This window comes from Abramis brama (genome assembly GCF_963993115.1).
Source record: "Abramis brama genome assembly, chromosome: 8".
Lineage (NCBI taxonomy): Eukaryota > Metazoa > Chordata > Actinopteri > Cypriniformes > Leuciscidae > Abramis > Abramis brama.
In genome coordinates this window covers 31,723,751-31,745,463 of record NC_139970.1, presented here as the reverse complement: position 1 = coordinate 31,745,463, position 21,713 = coordinate 31,723,751, and the positions used below count along the sequence as shown (strand labels likewise).

General features: G+C 39.5%; 1 protein-coding gene across 1 annotated transcript; it reads right to left on the bottom strand.

Annotated features, from left to right (window-relative positions):
* Positions 1–4,351: 4,351 nt before the first annotated feature.
* On the bottom strand, positions 4,352–20,595 carry ankrd50l (ankyrin repeat domain 50-like). The gene is made up of 6 exons (XM_084122157.1): positions 20,195–20,595; positions 17,066–17,327; positions 14,958–15,674; positions 10,841–11,088; positions 5,653–9,267; positions 4,352–5,414 (listed from the first exon to the last, which is right to left on the bottom strand). Exons 3-5 carry the CDS (start codon positions 15,425–15,427, stop codon positions 5,654–5,656), a joined length of 4,332 nt encoding a protein of 1,443 aa, XP_083978283.1. The 5' UTR covers positions 15,428–15,674; positions 17,066–17,327; positions 20,195–20,595; the 3' UTR covers positions 4,352–5,414; position 5,653.
* Positions 20,596–21,713: the final 1,118 nt, after the last annotated feature.

Genomic DNA, 21,713 nt, shown 5'->3' with positions numbered 1-21,713 from the left:
TCTCTCAAAAGAGCACCCAACCACACGCTACTTGCTCCAGTAGAGTGCCTCGTTCGCTTTCTATGTCTGTTATCGATAACTCATCTCAGAAAAGACTGAACCACCTTACAGCAGGACGGCAGAATTCTCTAAATGAGAACAGAATGCGGGGAGAGAGGAGTGAGCCAGCCCTCCTAGTGTTAGAGGAGGATGAGGAATCATTGGCACCAGAGGAGGTGCGCCTTGTCCGGCAGTTTGGTAAACAAGGCTCAGGACGTGCTGATCTCACGCTACCCAGTGGTGTCCACGCAACACCGCAAGGTCAACTGTTCCTTGTTGATTGTGGGAATGCTCGTGTCCAGGTAACTGATGCCCATGGCAACGTCCTACAACAAGTGACAACAAGTAACGACTTAGGAGGCTCCTCACGACGCTGCCGTAATTACTTTGATGTGGCCGTTAATGCCAAGGGTCTGATTGCTCTGAGCTGTGCAGCTGAGAGGGCTCTCCTGATCCTTAGTCGGCATGGGCGTCTCCTCCAAACATTTGGAGGAGGACCCTACATTGCAGGAGTGCCTCGAGATGAGTTGGAAGCACCGAGGGGAGTGACAGTCACCCAAAGAGATGAATTCCTAGTTGCAGATATACGAAAGGGTACTCTTACTGCACTGAAACTTGAACCTAAAACTGGTTCCAGATTGGAACGCACTGTGGTGACCGGTTTCCACAGGCCTTATCTGGTTGCAGCATGCCTGCACTCTGGTCTGGTCGCAGTGTCTGAGCGAGGCAGTGAAACGGGGCAGGAGCCTTGTGTGAAGATATTAGGACCAGGATGGGACACCTTACGAATCCTGGGTGTGTGTTCCAGCTTAGGGCCTGTACTCTCCTGTCCCTGGGGCCTCTGCATTGATAAGGATGGGGCTGTGTTGGTGGCAGACTGGGGAGAAAAACATAGAGTGCTTCTTTATCCTTCTGAAGGGGCAGGACGAGTGATTGTGTCTGATGGACTGAGCAGCCCTCGTGGACTGGCACTTTTACCACATGATCTCCTGGTTGTGTCAGATAGCATGCACCACTGCATTAAAATGTATCAGTACAAATGAAGTTACCACAAAGCTCAAGATTCAAAAGAAAGATGTCACTGTATGAGATTAGAGTATTTGGCAACATATATTTAATTTACTATTTGCTGCTAGTGCAATATCATACTGCATGGTATATAGCAGGGCTTGACAACCTACAATAAGCAATAAGAGTAGAGATGAATACTATATTTACTTAGATGTTTATTTAAAAAATGTTGAAATCCCTCTTATCTACATACCATTTAACCACACACTGTGCAGCATGACCCATTTGATAATTCAGTATCACAGTCACATGTGACCAGTTTTTGACCAGAATAATATTTTGTGGTATATTTTGTAGGGGTGAAGGTGATGTGTGTGACTTTTGTGTGACATTTTATTTACTTTTTATTTTTTTTTAAAAGGAAAACTCAGATAGAATACAGTTGACTGACCTTGGCATGTTGCAGTGTAGATTTACATAGAGTGTGTCTTGACATTAGTTTTGAATCCCTGGTTGCTTCTGTTGCTTATAGATTGCAATTTCTTTCACAATACATGACTTTTTGACAATACTATATGCTATTGAAACCGAAGAACCTTACCAGCAGGAGGCAGTAATGATACAGGCACATGTTAATGAATTTTGTAATGCTTTGGAAAGGATCTTTCATGAATGAAGAATGGAATTAAAAATAAAACGGCTTAAAGTAAATTAAACCATTCATAACGCAAATGCATATAATGAACAAGGCTCCTGTTCAAATGTATACATTTTGTGCTTTCTAAAATATATATTATTACATATGTGTTAATGTCTTTTACTGTTCTTAAAATATATCATTAAAAAGCTTTTCTGTTTGAGCATTTCTGTTCATCATTAATCTGCTTACACCTGGAATAGCAACAGGAATTTAACTGGTGAATGTGAAATATTCTTGGTAAGACTGAAATCTTAAAAAGTGAACCAGCACCACTGGAATGTTTTAATTCCCAGTTCTATAACGACGTGCTGTATTAATGAGAGCCTCTCGAAGCTCAATAGGGCATGTTGACTAACAAACACACCCAGTCTGCCATATCTTTACAGTTTGAATTTAGGCCAAACGTATTCTTTTGGCTTGTTCACAAAGACCAGGATGGCTATACTCTAATCAAAATGACATCTGCTTACTTCTAAGAGGGTCTACATAAGAGTTTATCTTTTCGTTTCATACAGATTTTTTTTTAAATAAAAGTTTCATGCTTTGTGATATCCTTCCTGTGCCCTAAAAATGGCTTGCTATTGAATAGAAATGTTTTCCTCTCCCTTGTTTACATTCTAAGAGGATGTGGTGTCTCCTTGTCAGGAAGCGGAACCTCGTCTTTAACTTTGTGCGAGACTGAATCCGGAATTAATTTAACTAAGGTTCTCATCACAAGTCCACACATCCCTTTTCCCCTAATGTGCAATGAATGACCTTTAACAGTGGTTTAAGACACACTTTCATTGCAGATAATCTGTTTATTTTTATCAGTGTAGGATGTTATCTTGTGAGAAAACATGGGTAGATGAACTTCCCAGAAAGCAGAACCTGTTCCACTTGCTCCATTCTAGAATTGTTGTAGGAAATTACATATTTTCTAACAATACATATTTTAATTGTAAATTTTCCATTGTTTATTTTATTATTATTTAAGATTTTTAATAATTTTAATAAAGATATTATAGTGTGCTTTATTAAGACTTACTGTAAAAATGTTTTACACCGCCATCTTGTCTGAGCGATCCCATATAATGGTTGCAATGAATAAAGCATCTAAGAATGTTATTTAGAAAGGAATGTTAGATGGCCCTTAAAACGTCTCAAATAAAAATGTATCCTGCAGTGTCTACAGGGGAAAAAAATCCCACCTATAAAAGAACTGGGTGCAAGTTGTCCTTCATTATAGAGGAATGCCTGAGTTTGCAGTTTGTCTAGCAACCCCAAACCACATCAGCCGGGTAAAGACTAGTTATGTCTTGGAATAAAAAAAAGAAAGAACACAGATAACTAACTTTTAAAATGGAAATGACATGCTTTAAAATGTCTCAGTAGTCTGAGAAATTAAAATGTTTCAAAGAGAATTTTAAATGGATTATAATGGCTTAGTGAACCTTTTGATATTGCGTTTATGAGTCCTAGCTTGTTGTAACAGTAACAGTTTTACCACAAGTCTCAGTATGCAGCTGCATATTTGAGATCCTCGTGCAACCTATAATAATGTGCTTATGGATAATTATTAATATGGAGCTTTTCTCTAGTTGACAAACTTGAGAGGAAGAGTTTGTCACAGTGTTTTGTGTTGCGCATGTCTTAATGAAATTTACCTTTGGTCATATAATAATAACAATAAACCTTTCATTGCAGCGTGTTTGTGTGTAACAGTTTTTGCTGAATCCTGTGGCTATTGTGTGTACATTACAGTATAAGCAGTGTCCATATTTGTGGCTGTATGACCAACAGGCAAATTGTCAAAAGAGTAGCAGAATTCTGCTTGTTGCACACAGCCACAGTTGTTTGCTTTTTAGGGGGTTTATGGAAGTAGCAAGTAAACTTTAGAGAGGCAATAAAAAATACCCCTCACAGGGAGAGACGTGTCTGTGTGTGTGTGTGTGTGTGTGAGAGAGAGAGAGAGAGAGAGAGAGAGAGACAGAGAGACAGAGGGAGAGAGAAGAAACAAGAGTTAACCATTACTGAGGATGTACAAATAAGGAAAAGCTCACTGAAGAATGTGTGACATTTTCACATTTAAACCATAGGGGAAATATAGGCTACACACCAACTCAAAAGGACAGAAAACATCTGAAATCTTTTTTTCTGTTAATCATGAATCTCCATGTCCCTGTCCACATTAATGTTTCTGTTAAAGTAAGCGACTAAAACTTAAAATTCATAAACTAAAAAACTTTCCTTCCACAATTTTCAAAGCTCATTCATTCATTCTTGTATTTACATTTCTGTACACTACAGAGCAATACAAAAAACAAACTCTGTCTAAATATTTCTGTTCCATGTAAGAAAGAAAACCATACTGCTTTCCAAAGACATGAGGGTGAATTAATATTTTGGGGTGAACTATACTATGAAGCTCTTATGATTTCACTGATTTTGTAATATAACCAATGAAATCATAATAATGCAAAAATGGTAATCGCCTCCCATGCCGGAGATGCCAATTCGAGTCCTGCTCAGAGTGAGGCGAGTAGGGGTTACACATGCAAACCAAAGGGGTGTCAGGTTTGCTTGTTTCTTCTCCATACAAATTTGCACAAAGACACAAAATCATATACATTGTTTTAATTAGTGCATCTCAATAAATTTTAACATACAAAACACTATAAATTACCTATGGCAGTGTGTTAAATTCACATCACTTTCTCTTCCTGTCACACCTATAAGGTTTTTATGACCTTCCATTCAAATCTAGTCATGCTCTGATGAACATGTACATGTATTTGAGATCTATTATATATCCTTCCCTAACTACATCTGTCTGCTTTTAGAACAATAACTTCTCACTTTCTTTTTCCCATCTCTCTATATAATTCAATTGGAATGAAGCTTTAAAATGTTAATTTGCCTTGCTGATAGGTAGATGGTACGTGAAAATTAAAAACTCAATGTAAATAAGTAGTGACACATCTATGTCCTGAAACACCTTTAAAGGACAGAAACATTGCTAATGACCTGGTCTAGCATATAAAGCCACTAAGTGACAGTGGCGCTTTGAAAAGCCCTTTTTTAGCAAGTCCAAGCCTGGGTGTAAACCAGTAAACCATGTACTGAAAATCACAGACATTTAATATTTTAATTGTAGATACCTTCCAGTTTTGACCACATTCTTTTGAACAAAATAAAATAAAGGTGGCACTTCTTAGCACAATGAGTGTGTGTATGAAGAAAAAAGAGTGAACAGCTGTTCGGCCTATGAAAAGTTGTCATTCATGCCGAGTTATAATGTGCACAAAAATCCCTGGGGTACATATATCAACTTTTGTAAATTCACAACACCAACAGAGGAAATATCCATAAGTGTCCCTCTGAATGTAAATATATTTTCCTGTAATTGTGTGACAGAGTATGAGAGATTGCCAGCTGCTCTCCATTGTGACGGCATAAGGAGGAAAAGCTCTGGAATGTACACAGCTTGAGCCTTTGAACTCAGGTTCCTCTAGGCCTTTCCCTCTTCTTTGTGCCTTGGGGTCAATTGGTTAAAGAGAGGTGGAGGTCAGTGTGTTATAACACTCTCATCTGCCATCCTCCTCTACTCTTAACATCTCCCACACAGTGCAGTGATTACCCACACAACCCTCACCTCCTTGAAATCATAAATGCCCAGGTTTGCCTACAACAGACAAAGTTGTCATTAGAATTCCAGACATTCCAAGTTACAATCATAAATACTGCAGCTCAAAGTACAGTGTGGTTTACTTCAATCTGGCATATCTGAAAACTGCCTGATAAAACACATATTTTGGACATACTACATACAAATATAAAATCTTAATCAATTAATTATTAGATAATTGACAAATTACAAGACAAATGTATTGTTCTTGTATGTGTGAAACTCAATGCCTCACCTCAGAGTGGAGTTTCCCGCTTGTAAAGTGCTGCACTGGTCGGCCCTTCAAACTGCAGCTTAATTGCCTGTTTGAGATTCAGCTGGGGGTCAGTAGTTGTCATGTTAAACATAGACTCATTAGGTAAGGCACTATGTGGGGAAATAGCTGAAACGTCAATGATTGGAGACATGGATGTCTTTTGAATTCCTCCCCAGTCATTTTTTTGTCCATGGGATTGGATGAGAAAAGGTGGATACCCCAAAGGGGGGCTTTCCCTAATTTTTGTCTGTCTAATTGGGCCCTCTTGGTTTGGCATCACCCCTAAGGAAGCCATAACAGAGTTCCACTTTAGATCAACTCCAGCTTGTTTGTGGCTCTTCTCAATCACATCCTCCATGATGTAAGGAGTTTTAGTTTTTAAGAGGTAGTTACCATCCCCCATTGATCCAAGCCCTTTTAAGGGGTTTTCTGAGTCAGGCAGTTCAGTGAAGGTGCACTGTTCATGTGTGGGACTGCTCTTGGGTACAGCCTTTTGATTATGCCTAGATGCTCTGCCCTGAAGACTGGCAGGATTGGAGCCATGAAGAGGCAAGGTGGATGGCCGACTGCGGGAACGAGAAAGTGAATGTTGTTGTATCTGCTGGATGAAATTTAGGCTGTCAGCAGGCACGGTCTGTACTGTGGCATGGGAGTGGCAGGTGGAGGAGGAAGTCTGTGAGGCAGGTATGGAGTGGAAACGCTCTGCAGTCGAAGCTGGGGAACAGGAGGCAGAAACTGAGGTCGAGGATGGAGAAGATGTGGCTGTAACTCCATCAACACCCACCTCTCCTGAACTAAGAGACGTACGGGTCTTGACAAGGGCTGAAAGGTAAGAGGTGTTGGGAGCACCACTGGGTGAAAACGGTATGAGACCTGAAAAGGGCTTTGCACCATAGTTTTCCAGAAGTCGCACAATCATGAAATGACCTTGTTTTCCTGCTACCTTTACTGGGCTGCGACCATAACGATCCACATTGTCTGGTTCTGCACCTTTTTCTAAAAGCATGGCCACAATTTCAGCATGCCCCTCCTGAGCAGCAATGCTAAGCGCTGTAGCACCCTGCTGTTTGCAAGCCAGGTCTACATTGAGACCTTTAGCCCTAAGGAGCAGCCTGCCAGCAGCTGCATGACCTCTCCATGCCACAGAGTGCAAAGGAGGCCGACCATCAAGATCTCTTGCATTTGGGTCAGCTCCATATTTCAGCAACAGTTCAATACCTTCCAAGTCTCCTCGCCAAGCTGCTACATGAAGTGCAGTTCGCCCTTCTGCATCTTTTGACTCCAGAGGGACACCACCTTTTTCTATGAGTAGAGTGGCCATGTCTGAACAGCCCTCCAGGATCAGCAAATAAAGAAGAGGTCTTCCTTCAGCATCACGGACATCAGTGTCAGCCCCTCTACGCATCAATAACTCCACAATCTCCCGATGTCCCTGCAGAGCAGCTGCACTGAGTGCGGAGTGTCCATCATATGCACGATGATCAATGGGTGATTTTCGGTCTAGAAGCAGCCTGACTGTACTGCAGTGCCCTTCTTGTGCTGCTAGAATTAGAGGGCTCCGACCCTCCACATCAAGCTCACCCACACGTGCCATGCTACCTCGCTCTGTCAATATTGCACACACACTTTTGTGACCTTCACAAGCTGCAGCATGCAGTGGAGTCCAGCCCAGATCATCTTTGTGATTCTCATCCAAACCTCTGTCCAGCAGTGCTCTTACAACTTCAACGCTACCCTTTGCAGCAGCCAAGCAGAGAGCGGTGCGGCCTTCTCCATCAATGCCATCCACTGCTGCCCCCCAAAACAGCATACGATTAACTGTGCCAGCATGTCCCATAGCTGCAGCCACAAGAAGAGGAGTGACAGCAGAGGGATGAGCTCCAGAACTTTCATCTACATCAGCTCCAGCTTCCAGGAGGAGTTCAACCACTTCCTCGTGCCCTTCGTAAGAGGCTAGTAGTAAAGGGGTCATTCCATCTCTATCCTTATGTTCTGGATCAGCACCTCGCTCCAAAAGAAGATTTACAACCTCTCCATGCCCTCGTCCTCCAGCTGCTGACGGCACACACAATGCAGCAACAGAGAGAGCAGTACGTCCATCCCCATCTGCAAGATTCAAATCAGCCCCAGCATCCAAAAGTATTTCCACTGCCTCTTTGTGACCCATGTAGGTTGCAGCTATTAGTGGAGTACGTCCCTCACGATCTGAACGGTCTACTTCAGCACCATGTTTAAGGAGGGTCAACAGAATTTCCTCATGTCCACCCCATGCTGCTGCTCGTAAGGCTGTCCGGCCATCTGAATCACACCCATCAATCTCTGCCCCAGCTTCCAGAAGTAGACGCACAGCTTCCTTGTGGCCACCCCATGCAGCAGAACGAAGAGCAGTCCATCCCTCACTGTCAACATGCTCCAGCAGGGCCTGTGCTGCAGGACTCTTGCTTCCTTGCTCCTGCACCCACTCTAGCAACACCTGTAGTACACCAGCATGGCCTTGTCTGGCAGCTAGCGTCAGTGCAGTCTGCCCCTGGTTGTCATTCACTGAAGGGTCTGCTCCACGGCATAACAGCAATACAGCTACATCTACAAGTCCAGCATGGGCTGCAGATGCTAGTAAAGTCCGTCCATCTGATGGGTCTGTACGGTTCACACTGATGCCACTGTCAAGAAGAGCTCTCACAGAGTCTTCCCTCTGTAATGCTCGTCGAACTATCCTGCCTCCTCCCCCAACACAGTGAACCCCCACACTGGAGCTATTGTCAGGGGAACAGCTTGCAGGGTAAATTCCACTTTTCATTAAGAGCTGAAGTACATCTTGCTGAACTAATACAGGTGTATGAGGAAGTGATAGCACATTAGAAGAACAGTCTTTTCTGGCACTATTAAGAGATGGAACTCCAGTCCATAGCAACCACAGGGCCAAGAGGGATGGTTCCCCTTGATGGACTCCGCTGCTGAGGAGGTGTTGGGCCAGCTGGCAAGTCTCCTCAGTACCCAAACTACTGGCTCGAAAAGAGAGGGACATGGCCAGAGAAAGTTGACCATCCTTCACACAACACAAAAACTTCTGTGTGCAGTATTTGACATCAGTTAACCATTCTGCAAAGCTGCTGTGAAAGAGGAGTTTACTGCCCTCAGGGCCATCTACAAACAGAGATGCCAGAGCACCCATCTGTGCTTGGAAGTCTCCAATCCCAAGGTAGGAGTCACGGCTTTTAGCAATAGTGTAGAGCTGATCAGCTGTTAGTGGTTGTGGGGATGCCAAAAGGATATTTAGCAAAGGCCTAATATGGACAAACAGACTTCTAGGAAAGAGTCGCTGACAGAGCCATAGGTAAAGGCCATTTAGTGTGCCAGGAATGTCCCGAATTTCTCTAAGTCCTACTAGACCATGTGCAACACCATCTAGTACTCGTTCAAGAAACAAGAAACATCCACCACTTTTGATGTGCAAAAGATTAAGCATTTCAGCCGTATCTGGTGCAAGTTGTCTTCTCAAAGCCCCGTCCTGGTCAAGCCTCCGCAGGATATATTGCTGTACATCTCGTACAGTCGCAGGCTTTCTTAAGTCATCCAGACACAACCTCCTAAAACCTGCAGGGTAGAAAAGCAAGGGATAAATCAGAGCAGTGTACACAGCAAAATCAGAGACAAAATAAGATACAACAATGAATAAAGCATCATGAAGAGTTTTTTTCGGGCTTCAAAATTAAAATGGTCTTGTGCAACAAAAAGATGTGATTTCATTAAATATATAGTCAGCAGCATGTTCTGTTTGTTATCTATACAATCACAACTGCATGTTAGTCTCATTATTCATAGTTTTCAGTCACGTGAATGGCGTGGAGACCTGGAGGGCAAAACATTACAGGCCTGTCCATTTTCCATCTCAAAAGTAAAACAAAAATAAGTGAACAAAATGCACGTTTTGGACACTTGTGAATGTGATCCATATACAGCATATGTTGCAGTATTTGAATTACTAAAAACAGCAGGACATTCTAAAACGCTTAACGCGGGAAAAAGATTTTTAAAGATCAAATTTAGTATACAACTTATTGATGATGTATACTATATACAGGCGAGCATGTATGTATCTTCTATGGAAAACTGCTTAACGAGAAACCGCACGTTGCGTTTTTATTCTGGATTCATCTACTTGCTTTGCATCATCAATAAGGTGTACACTGTATAATTGGGTCTTTTTTAAAACACTGTCGTACTACATTAGTACTTAGTACAAACCTGGTAAAAATGACTAGCGGACAAAGGAGGAAAGCCTTGTTTTGCCCTCCAGATGGGCAATCCAGGTGGATATTGCACATTGGTGGTTGAGGAGATTCCCCCCCTTCTATGTAAAGCGATTTGAGTACCCAGAAAAGCGCTATATAAATGTAACGAATTATCATTATTATTAATCCTATAAGGGTGTGACATCATGTGAAAACTATGAATAGTGTAGTTTCACCATATTTTTTACATTTGTGTATTATTATTTTTTTGCTGCTCTAAGTTACAATACAAATTACCACCATCACAGGAGCACATAAAAGTTATTTTAAAGAGAACACAGGTGTGAACACCCTTAAAGAGTATGTCTTACTATTGGCAGCGGAGCCAAAGTCTTTTGTTCTTGGTATCTAAGCAGCAGCAGTATAAGATGTTTATCATAACTACAATTGCAGCATTTGTCAGAATAATTGTAATCTGTTTTTTAGCAAATTGTGTAGACCAACAACAGTAGTTTCTTTCCCGTATTTTCATCTCGTGGGCAGAGGTAAAACATGATGGTCCTCGAGGCTTTTCAAGCCTAAGTTCAGAACCTTGCATTCAAATTTGTTTATAAAGGCTGAACTATGCACACAACTACTGTACAAAAGATTGTAGTCTCTTAATGCTATACTTCAGATGTCATCCACAAAGAGCTATGGGACCCTCATCTCATAAGACCCGGCAATAATATACTGATATAAGAACAAACAGTCATAAGCTGTATGTTTGGCAATACTGAATGTTTGGGTGGTCATACAAGTGTGGAGAACATTATTCATTTGTTGCTAAAAATGTTTCTAAAGACAGATGAACAATTCACAACAGAAAGCAGTAAAGCTAATCATTTCACATTTCAGTGCTCATGAAGTGGTTTATGAATCATCCAAGTGTGTACCTGAGAACATCTTGCATATGGATTTGTTCTGTCGGCGTGCAGAGCAGACCAGCAAGATCCAGGGAGGCAGGAGCTGTATGTATCTGAGCAGGAGCTCTGCAATAGAGGAACTCTGAGTGGCTGCAGATCCTGCTATTGACCGTTCTCCAATTCCATTACCTCCACAACACCCTGAGTCCAGCGAATCCACCACAATAAACACACTGTGAGCTGGTGGTGTCAAGGACATGAGAGGCTCTAATACTGCCCTAAAGAAAAACCAAAGGAGGAGTTTAAAATATATTATACAAAAGTAAAGGCATAACCCAGCATGATTGCACAATTGATTGTATTCAGCTAGAACACTGATAGCAAGTGACCACTGCTAGTATCAAACCATCTTAAATCACACAGACATATTACTTTTTTAAAACTGAATCAACCTTACCTGCAAGACACTGATATATAAAGTCTTAATTTAATAAAAAATGTGACCAGGAATAGGGCAAAAATAGTTTGGTAGAAGAAACAGAAGAATGGAGGAAGGAGAAGCAAGGATATGTATATTTCTTTAAACAACAGTGAGCAAATGAAAAAAAAAAAATCAATCATTTTAAGAACTGGAAATAGGAAAGAGATGTCATCACATATGAATGAAAGTCAATTCAGAACTAAAACAGAGCTTATCTGACATCAAAACAAGAGTTCAGAAATGTGGCATTGTTTTGTATAGAATGGAATCATGTGACAAATTTATTTTGAAAAAAACAAACAAACCCAACAACATCCTTTAAAATGCTGGGAGTTCTTTGGATGTTTTTTTTTTAAAGCTTTCTTATTCCTCAGCCTTTCTTTCTTTTTGGCCACTTCTTCTGACTTAAGGTGTGGTTGCAGAGGCATCGTGACTCAGTGTTATGGAAGCTCAGTGATTTCCTGTTGCTTCTAGGGCATACCAGTAGACAGTGAGAAGGTACTCATAATTACCTATCTGTCTTACTCTTATTACTGACCCACTTCACTCACTATATGATTGCCCTGTTAATCAAACACTTATATTATTATGTATTTATATTATATTATGTAATATAATACTTTCATCAATCCCAGCCTAATATGCAGAGACAACTACAAACCATAGGTTGATTTCCCAAAACACAGTTTGAGCGTCCTCATACAACCTAAAGTCCTCATACATACCTAAATCAGTGGCATGAGCAGAGGATTATGTTTGTGTAAATTTAGTCAATTGTGGCAAAGAGCTCAGGAGCAACCATCTACAACTGAAGCACTGCAAATGAATTAATCAATTTGAACTACCTACACATTTAGGCTATTCGTGTATAAATAAATCTGTATTTTCCAATGAGCGGTGTGTGTGTGTGTGTGTATATATATATATATATATATATACATATACATATATATATATATATATTATATATATATATATATATATATATATATTATTTATTTTTTTTTTTTTTTATTTATTTCTTAACTGCTTTTGACTCTTGGCTTTCTTTGTTTTTGCTTTTTAAATTGCGATTGAGAAAATGAATTGGAAAAAAAACCCATCCCAATCTGGAAGCATTGCGTTCTCTATAGAATAATCATAGCTCATATTTTGATAATAATGAAGATCCACACTCACTTTCTTTGATAGCAAAGCGTTTTAAGCAACACACCTCATTCTGTCTATTATGGTTAAACGGATCAGTATTGAAGTTCCTCTCTCTTACTCCCGCCATAAAATTTATAAATCACAAGCATGCTGTGTTTATCGGTTCCTTATCTCCAACACGTGGGCTCACATAATTTGTTGAGCTAATGCCCTTTTAACATGCTCACAGATCACAGCTTGAGCTGAGCAACCTAATAAATGTACTTCCTGACTCATGTCCACAAAGACAAGCTATGGGTTTGTCTTGACCCCGAGAATGGTCATGCTAGTTAAAGTTGTCAAACAGAGAAGGGTTAAGAGATCAAGCTCAAAAGAACAGTTATGTGACACCTTTTTTTTTTTTTTTTTTTGACTTCAGTAGAGGACAAAATAGAAAGGTTGTGGTCATGGTCAGGCCAGAAGATTACAGGAGTTACAATGAAACTGAAAATATGTTACAATGGCAAAAGTACAAAAGTAAAATTCCATTTCGCTAGACAAAACATTTAGCGATCTACTTTTCAATACAATACTCTTAAAATACATTTTCTGTTTAATCCAACTATATCTCTATGTAGAGCTTCAAACTGACAAAAGACAAAATTATTTCCTTATGACAAAAGTTCATGTCCAGATAAAATAAACATTATTTATAAGACAACAAGTTATCTCCACTCTGAAGACAGTGTTAAGGATAGCTTATGTACATCAGAGAGCATGTTGCATACAGCAGGGAGTGACACTTGCATTTCACCTCTAAATTAACTCTTCTTACAATCTCTTGCCAGGACCAGCGAAAAACATCACAGCAGTTTGTCAGCATGTGTAAGGCAAATGTGAAATGTGGGCCTGTACGTCAGATCTGTGAGGGAAAGCTGAAAGAACTAGTGTAAGAGCAAACACTGAAAAGCAAAAAAAAGAGAGAATAGAGAAAGCTGTCAGCATGGCGACCTCACCAACTCCAGAAACTAGTGGCACGATCCTCTTTACCCCTATTTTTCCCCTGAAGGTTGTAAATAGCGTCATCCATCTGCACTGAACGCTGGGCTATTGTGATAACTGTGAATAGGCATCATTATTGCGATGAGAGGAATAAATAAATAAATATATGTGGCAGAAAAGCAGAACAATAGCCCCCTTTCCTGCCTTTGACAGAGTCTTTCTGAGGGGCACCAGACGAAAAATACGATTGGAGGAGGAGAATACAGGGGGTGGGAGGGTTTGGTAGGAAACAATAAAAGAAACCTTGTTCAAGCAAGATGCCATGCACTGAGTGCATTTATATTCATAACAGACACAACAACAAAAAAAACATCAGCTTATTATAAATAACCAGCAAATATAAGAAAAATGTGTTTGCATGATTTTTAAATTGTCAGTTTTTTCTTTTATCCCCCCCCCCCCCCCCCCCCCCCCCCCATGTCCCCCCCCATGTCCCCCCCCAAATGTCATATGCACAAGACATATAAACACTGAATAAGCCCTCAGCATGGCTCCACAACTGTTTACATGCAAAGCACAATAGGGGTAATGTGCATGTCTACATGTCAGTTGGGTTGTGCTTCAATAGTTTATGACCTTTACTCAATAACAGAACAAAGTTTGAGGCATTTACATTATCTAAGCATAACTGATTAGGATTGTACAGAAATACACTATTTAAAAAAAAACAAAAAACAAAAAAACAAGATTAAGTGGTGTGGATTACATTCAAAACAAGTGACTTCTGTAATGACGATTTACCTTTTTATTATTTTTTTACCTTATAACTCATCGTTGAAATACAAAATGTTCTAAGCCTGACACTCTAAATGACTTAGATATTTTGTTGTTTCTGGTCTAGCAAAGGCCCCAGTGAAGCGTCACTTTCCTTGCACAAACAATGTGAAATACAGAGGGAGTGTGTAAGGTACACCAAAGGCCTAGCTGTGAAACATCTGGGATTTCTCACAGAAGTAATGCTTGGAGAGCAAACATGAAATGCTTGGAGAACTTAAGGCAGAAAGAAATTAGTTCAAAGAGTTCTTGAACAGAGAGTGATTTGTTGCAGAGCAAACAGAAACAGAAAAATGTTAGAAATTCTGAGTAAAGACAAAGTGATTATTAGAACTGCTGAAATAGTGAATGTTTAAGATATAAAAATCCATATTAAAATTGTATCATTTTCTACATTATTTAAAAACATGATTTTCAAGAAGAAATGTAAGTTACTGTGAATCAAGAAGAAAAATTGTCATTGTTTTATATACATCATGACATACTGATATAAATTGTGATTCTTTTTCTCATGATATTGCATTAATAATTAAGGTTCTTCTAACAATTTCTGTAATTATTAATAATTTAAATAATTTATGTGTTCATTCATACAATTTCATACAATACAGGTCAGAAGAAACATGCTCTTTAAAAAAACTTGCAATCAACTTAGAATATTGTGACATTGCAATGTATAAATTGTGATAGATCTACACCAACCTTTTAAAAGTGTCATCAGGTGCTCTTTGGCAGTGGAGGGGCTCCAGCACAGCGGCAATAGCAGCACTGCTAATCACTTTCATATAGTTTGGTCCCAGTAGAGGACTTTCCTTCAGCTGTTCAACCAGCCCCAGTACAAATCTCCACACTTCAATACTGCTCGCATCCTCTCGCTGGCAATAGTGCCAGGCCAAACACCGTGATGCAAACCCTGCCGCCCTGCATGCTTCCGACTGGGGCCAAACCAGCTCTGTGCAGAGGGCCGTCTTACCCGTGCCCGGGCCCCCAGTCACTAGGACCCCTGGAGAGACATGGATCGCTCCCTCCACAGCCTTGGCGGCATCTCGCGCCTCCAGCCATCTTTGTAGCTTCTCGAGAGCCCATTCACGGCAGTAGAACCGCCGGCCCCGTAACAAGCTGGGTAACATGCTCCTCATCTGGCCCTCTGGAGATAAACAGGGACGGACCATGAGGATGTACCTTCTTCCATAGTCCCTTACAGAACAAGCAAAGCAGGTGCTCTTAGAATCTCTTCAAACCTTCAATGTTTGCACTAGAGTTAACACAGAAAGAGCAGAGGGTTGCGTTGGGCTATATGCAAATTGAAAGGTTTCCGGATTGGAGAGTCAGAGAGAGTGTCCTCAGATAACTGTTGGCTGCAGGTGTGTTTGTATTTTGCAATCCCGTAGGTCCAAGTCATGCTGCTACTCGGAAGCCCTGTAAGACAAAACAAACATAAAGCTGGAGGAGAAGGGTGTAATTCTGTCAATGTTTAAATACTTTCTCCTAACCCAAATTAATATGCAGAAACAAGTCATAATAATAATAATATTTTTTATGTAAGTGTAAACAAGTCGGCATATAAAAACATATAGAAAAAAATAAAACATTTACAAAGGAAAGTATTTTAAAATTATATAAATAATAATTAAAAAAAACAAACAATTCTTAATAATGACTTAAACTTAAATTGTCTAATTATACGTCCATTGGTCGTATAAACAGACTGTGCCATTCCCAACTAATGGTTGTTGAGCCAATGTTGCTGTGAATGTTTTCATAATACCACAGTGTTTAAACTTTTCAGGGAAATTCATTTTTGATTGGGTCACTTTATGAATAACTTCTGGCATACTGTAATGTAAATCCCATGCAATTCTGACAGGGGCGTGGGAAGTAGGTTTGCTGGAGGAGCTGCAGCTGTTTTTCAGAATTTATAATAAACACTTTAAGTGGGCTAGTAAAAAGTGTTGTTTATATGTTGAATTACGTTATTTAAAACATACACACTCGTACACTGTATCCCCGGCTCCCAGCTGCTCACACTGTATGAGTGTGACGCCATATTGTGACCGTTGCAGTGTTAGTCCGCTCTACTCCTGAGTGTAAGTCCACCTGGTAGGCAGGTTTTTTGTGTTCATTTTTTTATTTCCTGTTGTTGTGCAGGATCTTATTGTAGTGTGCAGACAGCTCAATAAACCTTTTATTTATTTAACCCGTTGCATTACTATTGCAAGCAGCATCACTGATGTCAGAAATGTGATGTGCAGTCAAATGCCCCAGTGTATGCTGTTTAAATGAGTGTTCTCACCGGTTCGCTTGATGTGCTTCATGATGTCTAACGTGTTTTATAGACTCAATATTGTTTCTCATTCAAATGTGGTGATCCCCCCCACCCAAAAAACAAAACAAAAAAACACAGCACCCCCAACCTAAAACATCTTCCCAAGCCCCCGAATTCAGGTGGTGCTGTTTTACCTATTATGCTCAAAAAACATTAATCCTTTTACTGATTGAAAACAGTCATTATTTTTGCAATTCCGTTTGGTGATGCTAGCGGCACAGAAATTACACCCTTCACCTTTAAATGAAAGCTTGGCATTTAACTCGCCCATGACATGTGAGAAGGAAAGGTTGAGACAGAAACAGAAATAGAAAGAGGGTTAGAATGTATCTGACAAACTCCCATGAAAGTGAGGGCTTGGATATTCAAGCAAGTTAAGCTGCTGACTCAACCCTCAACTTAAATTGTCCTAAGCAATAAAGAAATAAAATTAAAGATAGAATGAAAGACAGAGAGTGAAAGAGAAACAACAAAAAAATCTCACCTTTCATAAACACTGGTCATGTTTTTCCTTTTTGTTTTCTCCGTGGCAGTCTTCACTCGTCTCAAATACATTCTCTCTCTTCACGTCTTTCTGTTGCTCCTATCTTCCTCCTCGCAGGTCTTATGGTTCTGCTGGCCAGACTGAAATCTGCTCCTCCTTTTGCATATTCTCACCGGCTCCCAGCTGCTTACCGGTTTTTCTGGTCCTTTATCTCCTCCCCTCTTGCTCCTCAACATGTCAGGGCATGAAGTGAAATAGCTGACTGCAAGAGAGAAAGAGAAAGAGAGAGAGAGAGAGAGAGAGAGAGAGAGAGAGAGAGAGAATAAGGGAGGAGTTAGGGTTTGGGGTCAAAGTTTAAACACAGATGCATGATGTCATATAGTGTTTCTCTTCCTTTGTCCATACACATTCTCTTAAGAGAGTGAGAACTCATGGACAGGATCCAGATTGTTGCCCTAAATACACCTCACATGTCTGCAATTTATTAGAATCCATAAAACAAAACAGAAGTGCATTCCCTCTACAGCCAGCAACCTCATTACAACAAATACAGTGCTGACAGTGTATTTTTTACACAATGTCTAAATCAAAAACTAACTGAACAACAACATGTGGTGGGGGTAGGGAAGTGGAGTGGATAAAGATGCAGGCTGTCTGCCCAGAGGTCGCAGGATCAAATTGTTACAGATGATCCATGAATCCTCTAACCATTGCGCCCTCGAGGGAAGCGCCCAACCCAAGACTGCTCCAGGGGGGCTCTCCCTGTAATTACTGTACTGTGGGTTACTTTGGATAAAGGAGTCAGATGAATAACAAGTAAGTAATATATGCGTTTAAAAAAAAAAAAATTATGTCAGCATGTGCATGTAATGCAGGCGTCAAAATAATAAAAATGAAAAAAATATTATTTGTCCTGAATTTATCTGCTGGCTTTATAGACAAATTAACAGGTCATTTTCACACAAAACATATTTTACTCATAGATCACATCACAAATTTACTATCTTACACAAACTATTTAAAGTAGGTATGAAATGGAAGTTGCTATAGTCCTTTCTTCCATATTGTGACATGCATCCGAGTGAAACGGCTTCTCGCAAAAGAAAAAAATGTAGTGCGGGACTTGATTTGGTCCATTGGGAATTGATTGGATGGTGGTTTGCTATTGCTGTGATCACATGTGAGTGACGTGTTGTGCTCTTTTGCCAAGAACAAAAGTAAACTAATCAATCAGTAAACTATTATAGAAAGTTTATTAATACACATTTGAGTGATTCTGAGAACGTAAAATTGATGAAAAATAAAAAATCAAATTGGCTCTAAACATTCATGTACAAAATTATTCAACCCCCAAAAGTCAAATTTTGTGCAGAATCTTTTATTCTTTATAACTTTGGGATGGCTGTCCTGCAGGAAAGTCCATTGATCACCAAGCTTCAGTTTCTGCACCAATGTTATCACCATTTTTGCCAAAATAGCTTGATATTTCTTCAAATAATTCATTGTCCTTTATACATTCAAGATTTCCACTTCCTGCAACAGCAAAGCACCCCCATAACAAGACTAGACCACCTCCACAGGACTATCCAAATGAATTTTAGCATATTCAAGTCACTTTTATGTTCTTCTTGGTCAATAGTGGCATTAGGCAAGATGTCCCAACATGAAGGTCATGCTTGTCTAGTGTTGTTCTTATACTCTGCATTGAAATGTTTTTTCCCCCTTTCATCAGGTCATCTTGCAAGTCTTTGGCAGTAAATTGATGGGTTTTTCTCAGTTGCTCCTCTGATCAAACATTTTATTCCCCTTAATGATATTGTGTTTTTCTTCAAAACCTTCAAAGGTTTTTTGGTACAACAAATTTTAAACTTATGAATAATGCTGCCAGCTGTGTTTCTAGGAACTTTTAGTGTTTTGGAAGTCAATTTTCTAATGTAATAAAACACTTTGTTCTCTATAGCTTTTGTGAGAGCTCTTTTGACATGGCAATATTTGCTACTCAAGTTTAGCACGTGCATGGGCTAAATGTATGTGTAACAACACTGCTAATTCAGTTTTGTTATACAGTTTCCAAAGGCTTAATTGTGTTTTAACAAAATTTTGTACCATACCATACAAATAAGTGACTTGGCAGTTTAAAAAAAAAAAAAAGTTAAAAAAATGTGATTTTGAAAAACTGAATCAAAAAATAATCTAAAAGTAGTCAGATTAGATTATTTTGAATAAAAAAGGAAATAAAAGCAGATCATCAGTCTGCGGTGTCACATGACAAGCAATGACGCGTCACCATGGAAACAATAAAGTGATCAGTTCTAAATAATGGTCAACTTGAACTCCTTGAAAAACTCACAGGGGTCAGCCAGAATATTTTAAATGTAGGCCCTACGTGTAAAACGGTTAAACATGAATACACAGCCTGTGTTAATTTTTTTTATTAAGCAGAGTAGGCCTACTTTTTTTTTTACTTAACATTTTAAGTACAGTACAGTTTTTATTTCACTTTTAGGTGCAATACATTTAAATTTAATCATTATTTAAGTTTTTTTTATTTACCTTTATGTAAGCAGCACAGTGCAGTGTTAATATTCAAACTGTGTTTTTACAATGTTTAAAGTGGCTGACAATAATACAAATTCTTATTAGAAATAAAACGGCCTCATTTTTGAGCTGTACATAACTGTAACGTTAGTTGAATAGTGAGGCTTACTACGCTACTGTATTTTCATATTGGTCATTATGGTGGTAGCCTACTTGGAGAGCCAAATATTTTCTGAGGTGGTACTTACGTGTAAAAGTTTGAGAACCACTGAGCTAAACGACTACAAATTGTAAGTAATCTACAAAGCACTGGGAATAACATTTATAGGCTACTTGCATCACATTGTAGGCTACAGTAAAATAATTATAGGCTACTAGCTTTTATCAAAGCGTCAAGTTCAGCCCGGCTGGATCTGAAAACACTGAATCTTGATCATAAACACACTAGTTGGTCTCTAATTGAAACTATCTCCTTTCAGTTACCATTTAACACGCTACACCATGTCCAACTAAGTTCTGTAAAATAAATTATCCAGGAAGTCAACATAAGAACTCAGCGGATCGAACTAAAAAAAGATGTAGAACCCTTGCCTCAACGCTTCCAGCGTTCTGAATCGCCAACCGTTTAATTGACTGGAACCGGAGACTCGGCAGGCTGCAGGTGCCGCATCTTCATCATCCTGACGCCCACCTGACGCTCACCACGCTACACTTGGACAGCACAAACCCAAAGCCTCTGAATCCTTCATGATACAACGGTACAATTTCAGCGTTGCAACAGATCCACGCATGTCCACAGTGTCGCTCCACGCAGCGCACTCCGACGCGTTGGTTTTTGTACAGTGTGTAATGTAGATGTTTGGTTACATGAAGCGTGATGTTATTGTGCGTCGTGTCCGTCGATAATTCCTGTAGGTTTTCACAAATGCAAATCACTTAATGTGTCTGCAAAAAATAGAGCACATCGCGCGCTGCACCCACCATGGAAGTCTGTTAGAGCTCCAAGTTTTCATGCATCTTGATTGGTTTATTCCGACGCGAACATAGTAGTCCACGAGGGGGCGCGTATGTCAAGTAGTGTGAGATGCCAGTTTAATTCAGTTGCAATTAAAAATGGTAAACCTTTAAGAAATATTCCTAATATAAATAAGCAAATGGAAATGGAAACAAATATAGAAATATATAAAAGATATGTGACTGTGTGTCACTGTGTGTGTGTGTGCGTTTGGTTTATATTACATTGTGGGAACCAAATGGCCAGCGGTCCCCATGAGGGAAATGGGTTAATAAACATACTAAATTATATTTTTTTGAAAATGTAAAAATGCAGAAAGTTTTCTGTAATGGGTATAGGTTTAGGGTTAGTGTAAGGAGATAGAATATACCGTTTGTACAGTATAAAAACCATTAAGTCTATGGAGAGTCCCCACAAAGATAGTGTACCAGACGTGTGTGTGTGTGTGTGTGTGTGTGTTTGTGTGTGTCACTTTCACAGTAGATTCAGACATCAAGTGCCATGAAAATGTCATAATGCAAAAAATAATAATCTCACAATAGGCTTCATTATTTGTTTTTATTCTGGGGTGAAATAAAACCCGTAAATGTTGTTAAAATATTAGGTTATTTTATCCTGATAGACTTACAATTATTATTATTTTTATTTTTATTTTTTTTTAAACCTTTCTGGCACAAGATTATTCTTTATATTCAAGATTCAACAATAGCCTTTTTTCCTTTTTCTGGGATGACCTGGAAATCCTCTGGTGTGATTTTTGCATTTGCAAGGCAGGACCAGGAATTCAGAGAATAATGCTTGGAGTAAATTCACAGCCAGCTTCCTGCCTACAGTAACACACCAGCACCAGTGCTTAAAGATTTCTTCCTCGTTCATTTCACAGTTGGCAGACTGTCAAAAATGTAAAGTTTTCAGTCATTATAAGGATCCTTCACTTATATTTTCTAGATCAGATTCCACTTTAATTAATTGACAAGAGTAAAGGGGTTATACACACAGAGAAACATTGAAATTGATCTGAGATGTTGAAATGATTGCATCTGGGTCTGAGTAAAGCATTTAGCTTTTATTCCTCTCACATGAATCAATTTTCCC

Coding starts and splice junctions, on each gene's coding strand:
- ankrd50l (XM_084122157.1), bottom strand. CDS start 15,427: ATGGTCCGTCCCTGTTTATCTCCAGAGGGCCAGATGAGGAGCATGTTA. Junction 11,089..14,957: donor CCTGATGACACTTTTAAAAG/GTTGGTGTAGAT, acceptor GTTTTTCTTTAG/GGCAGTATTAGAGCCTCTCA. Junction 9,268..10,840: donor CATATGCAAGATGTTCTCAG/GTACACACTTGG, acceptor TCTACCCTGCAG/GTTTTAGGAGGTTGTGTCTG.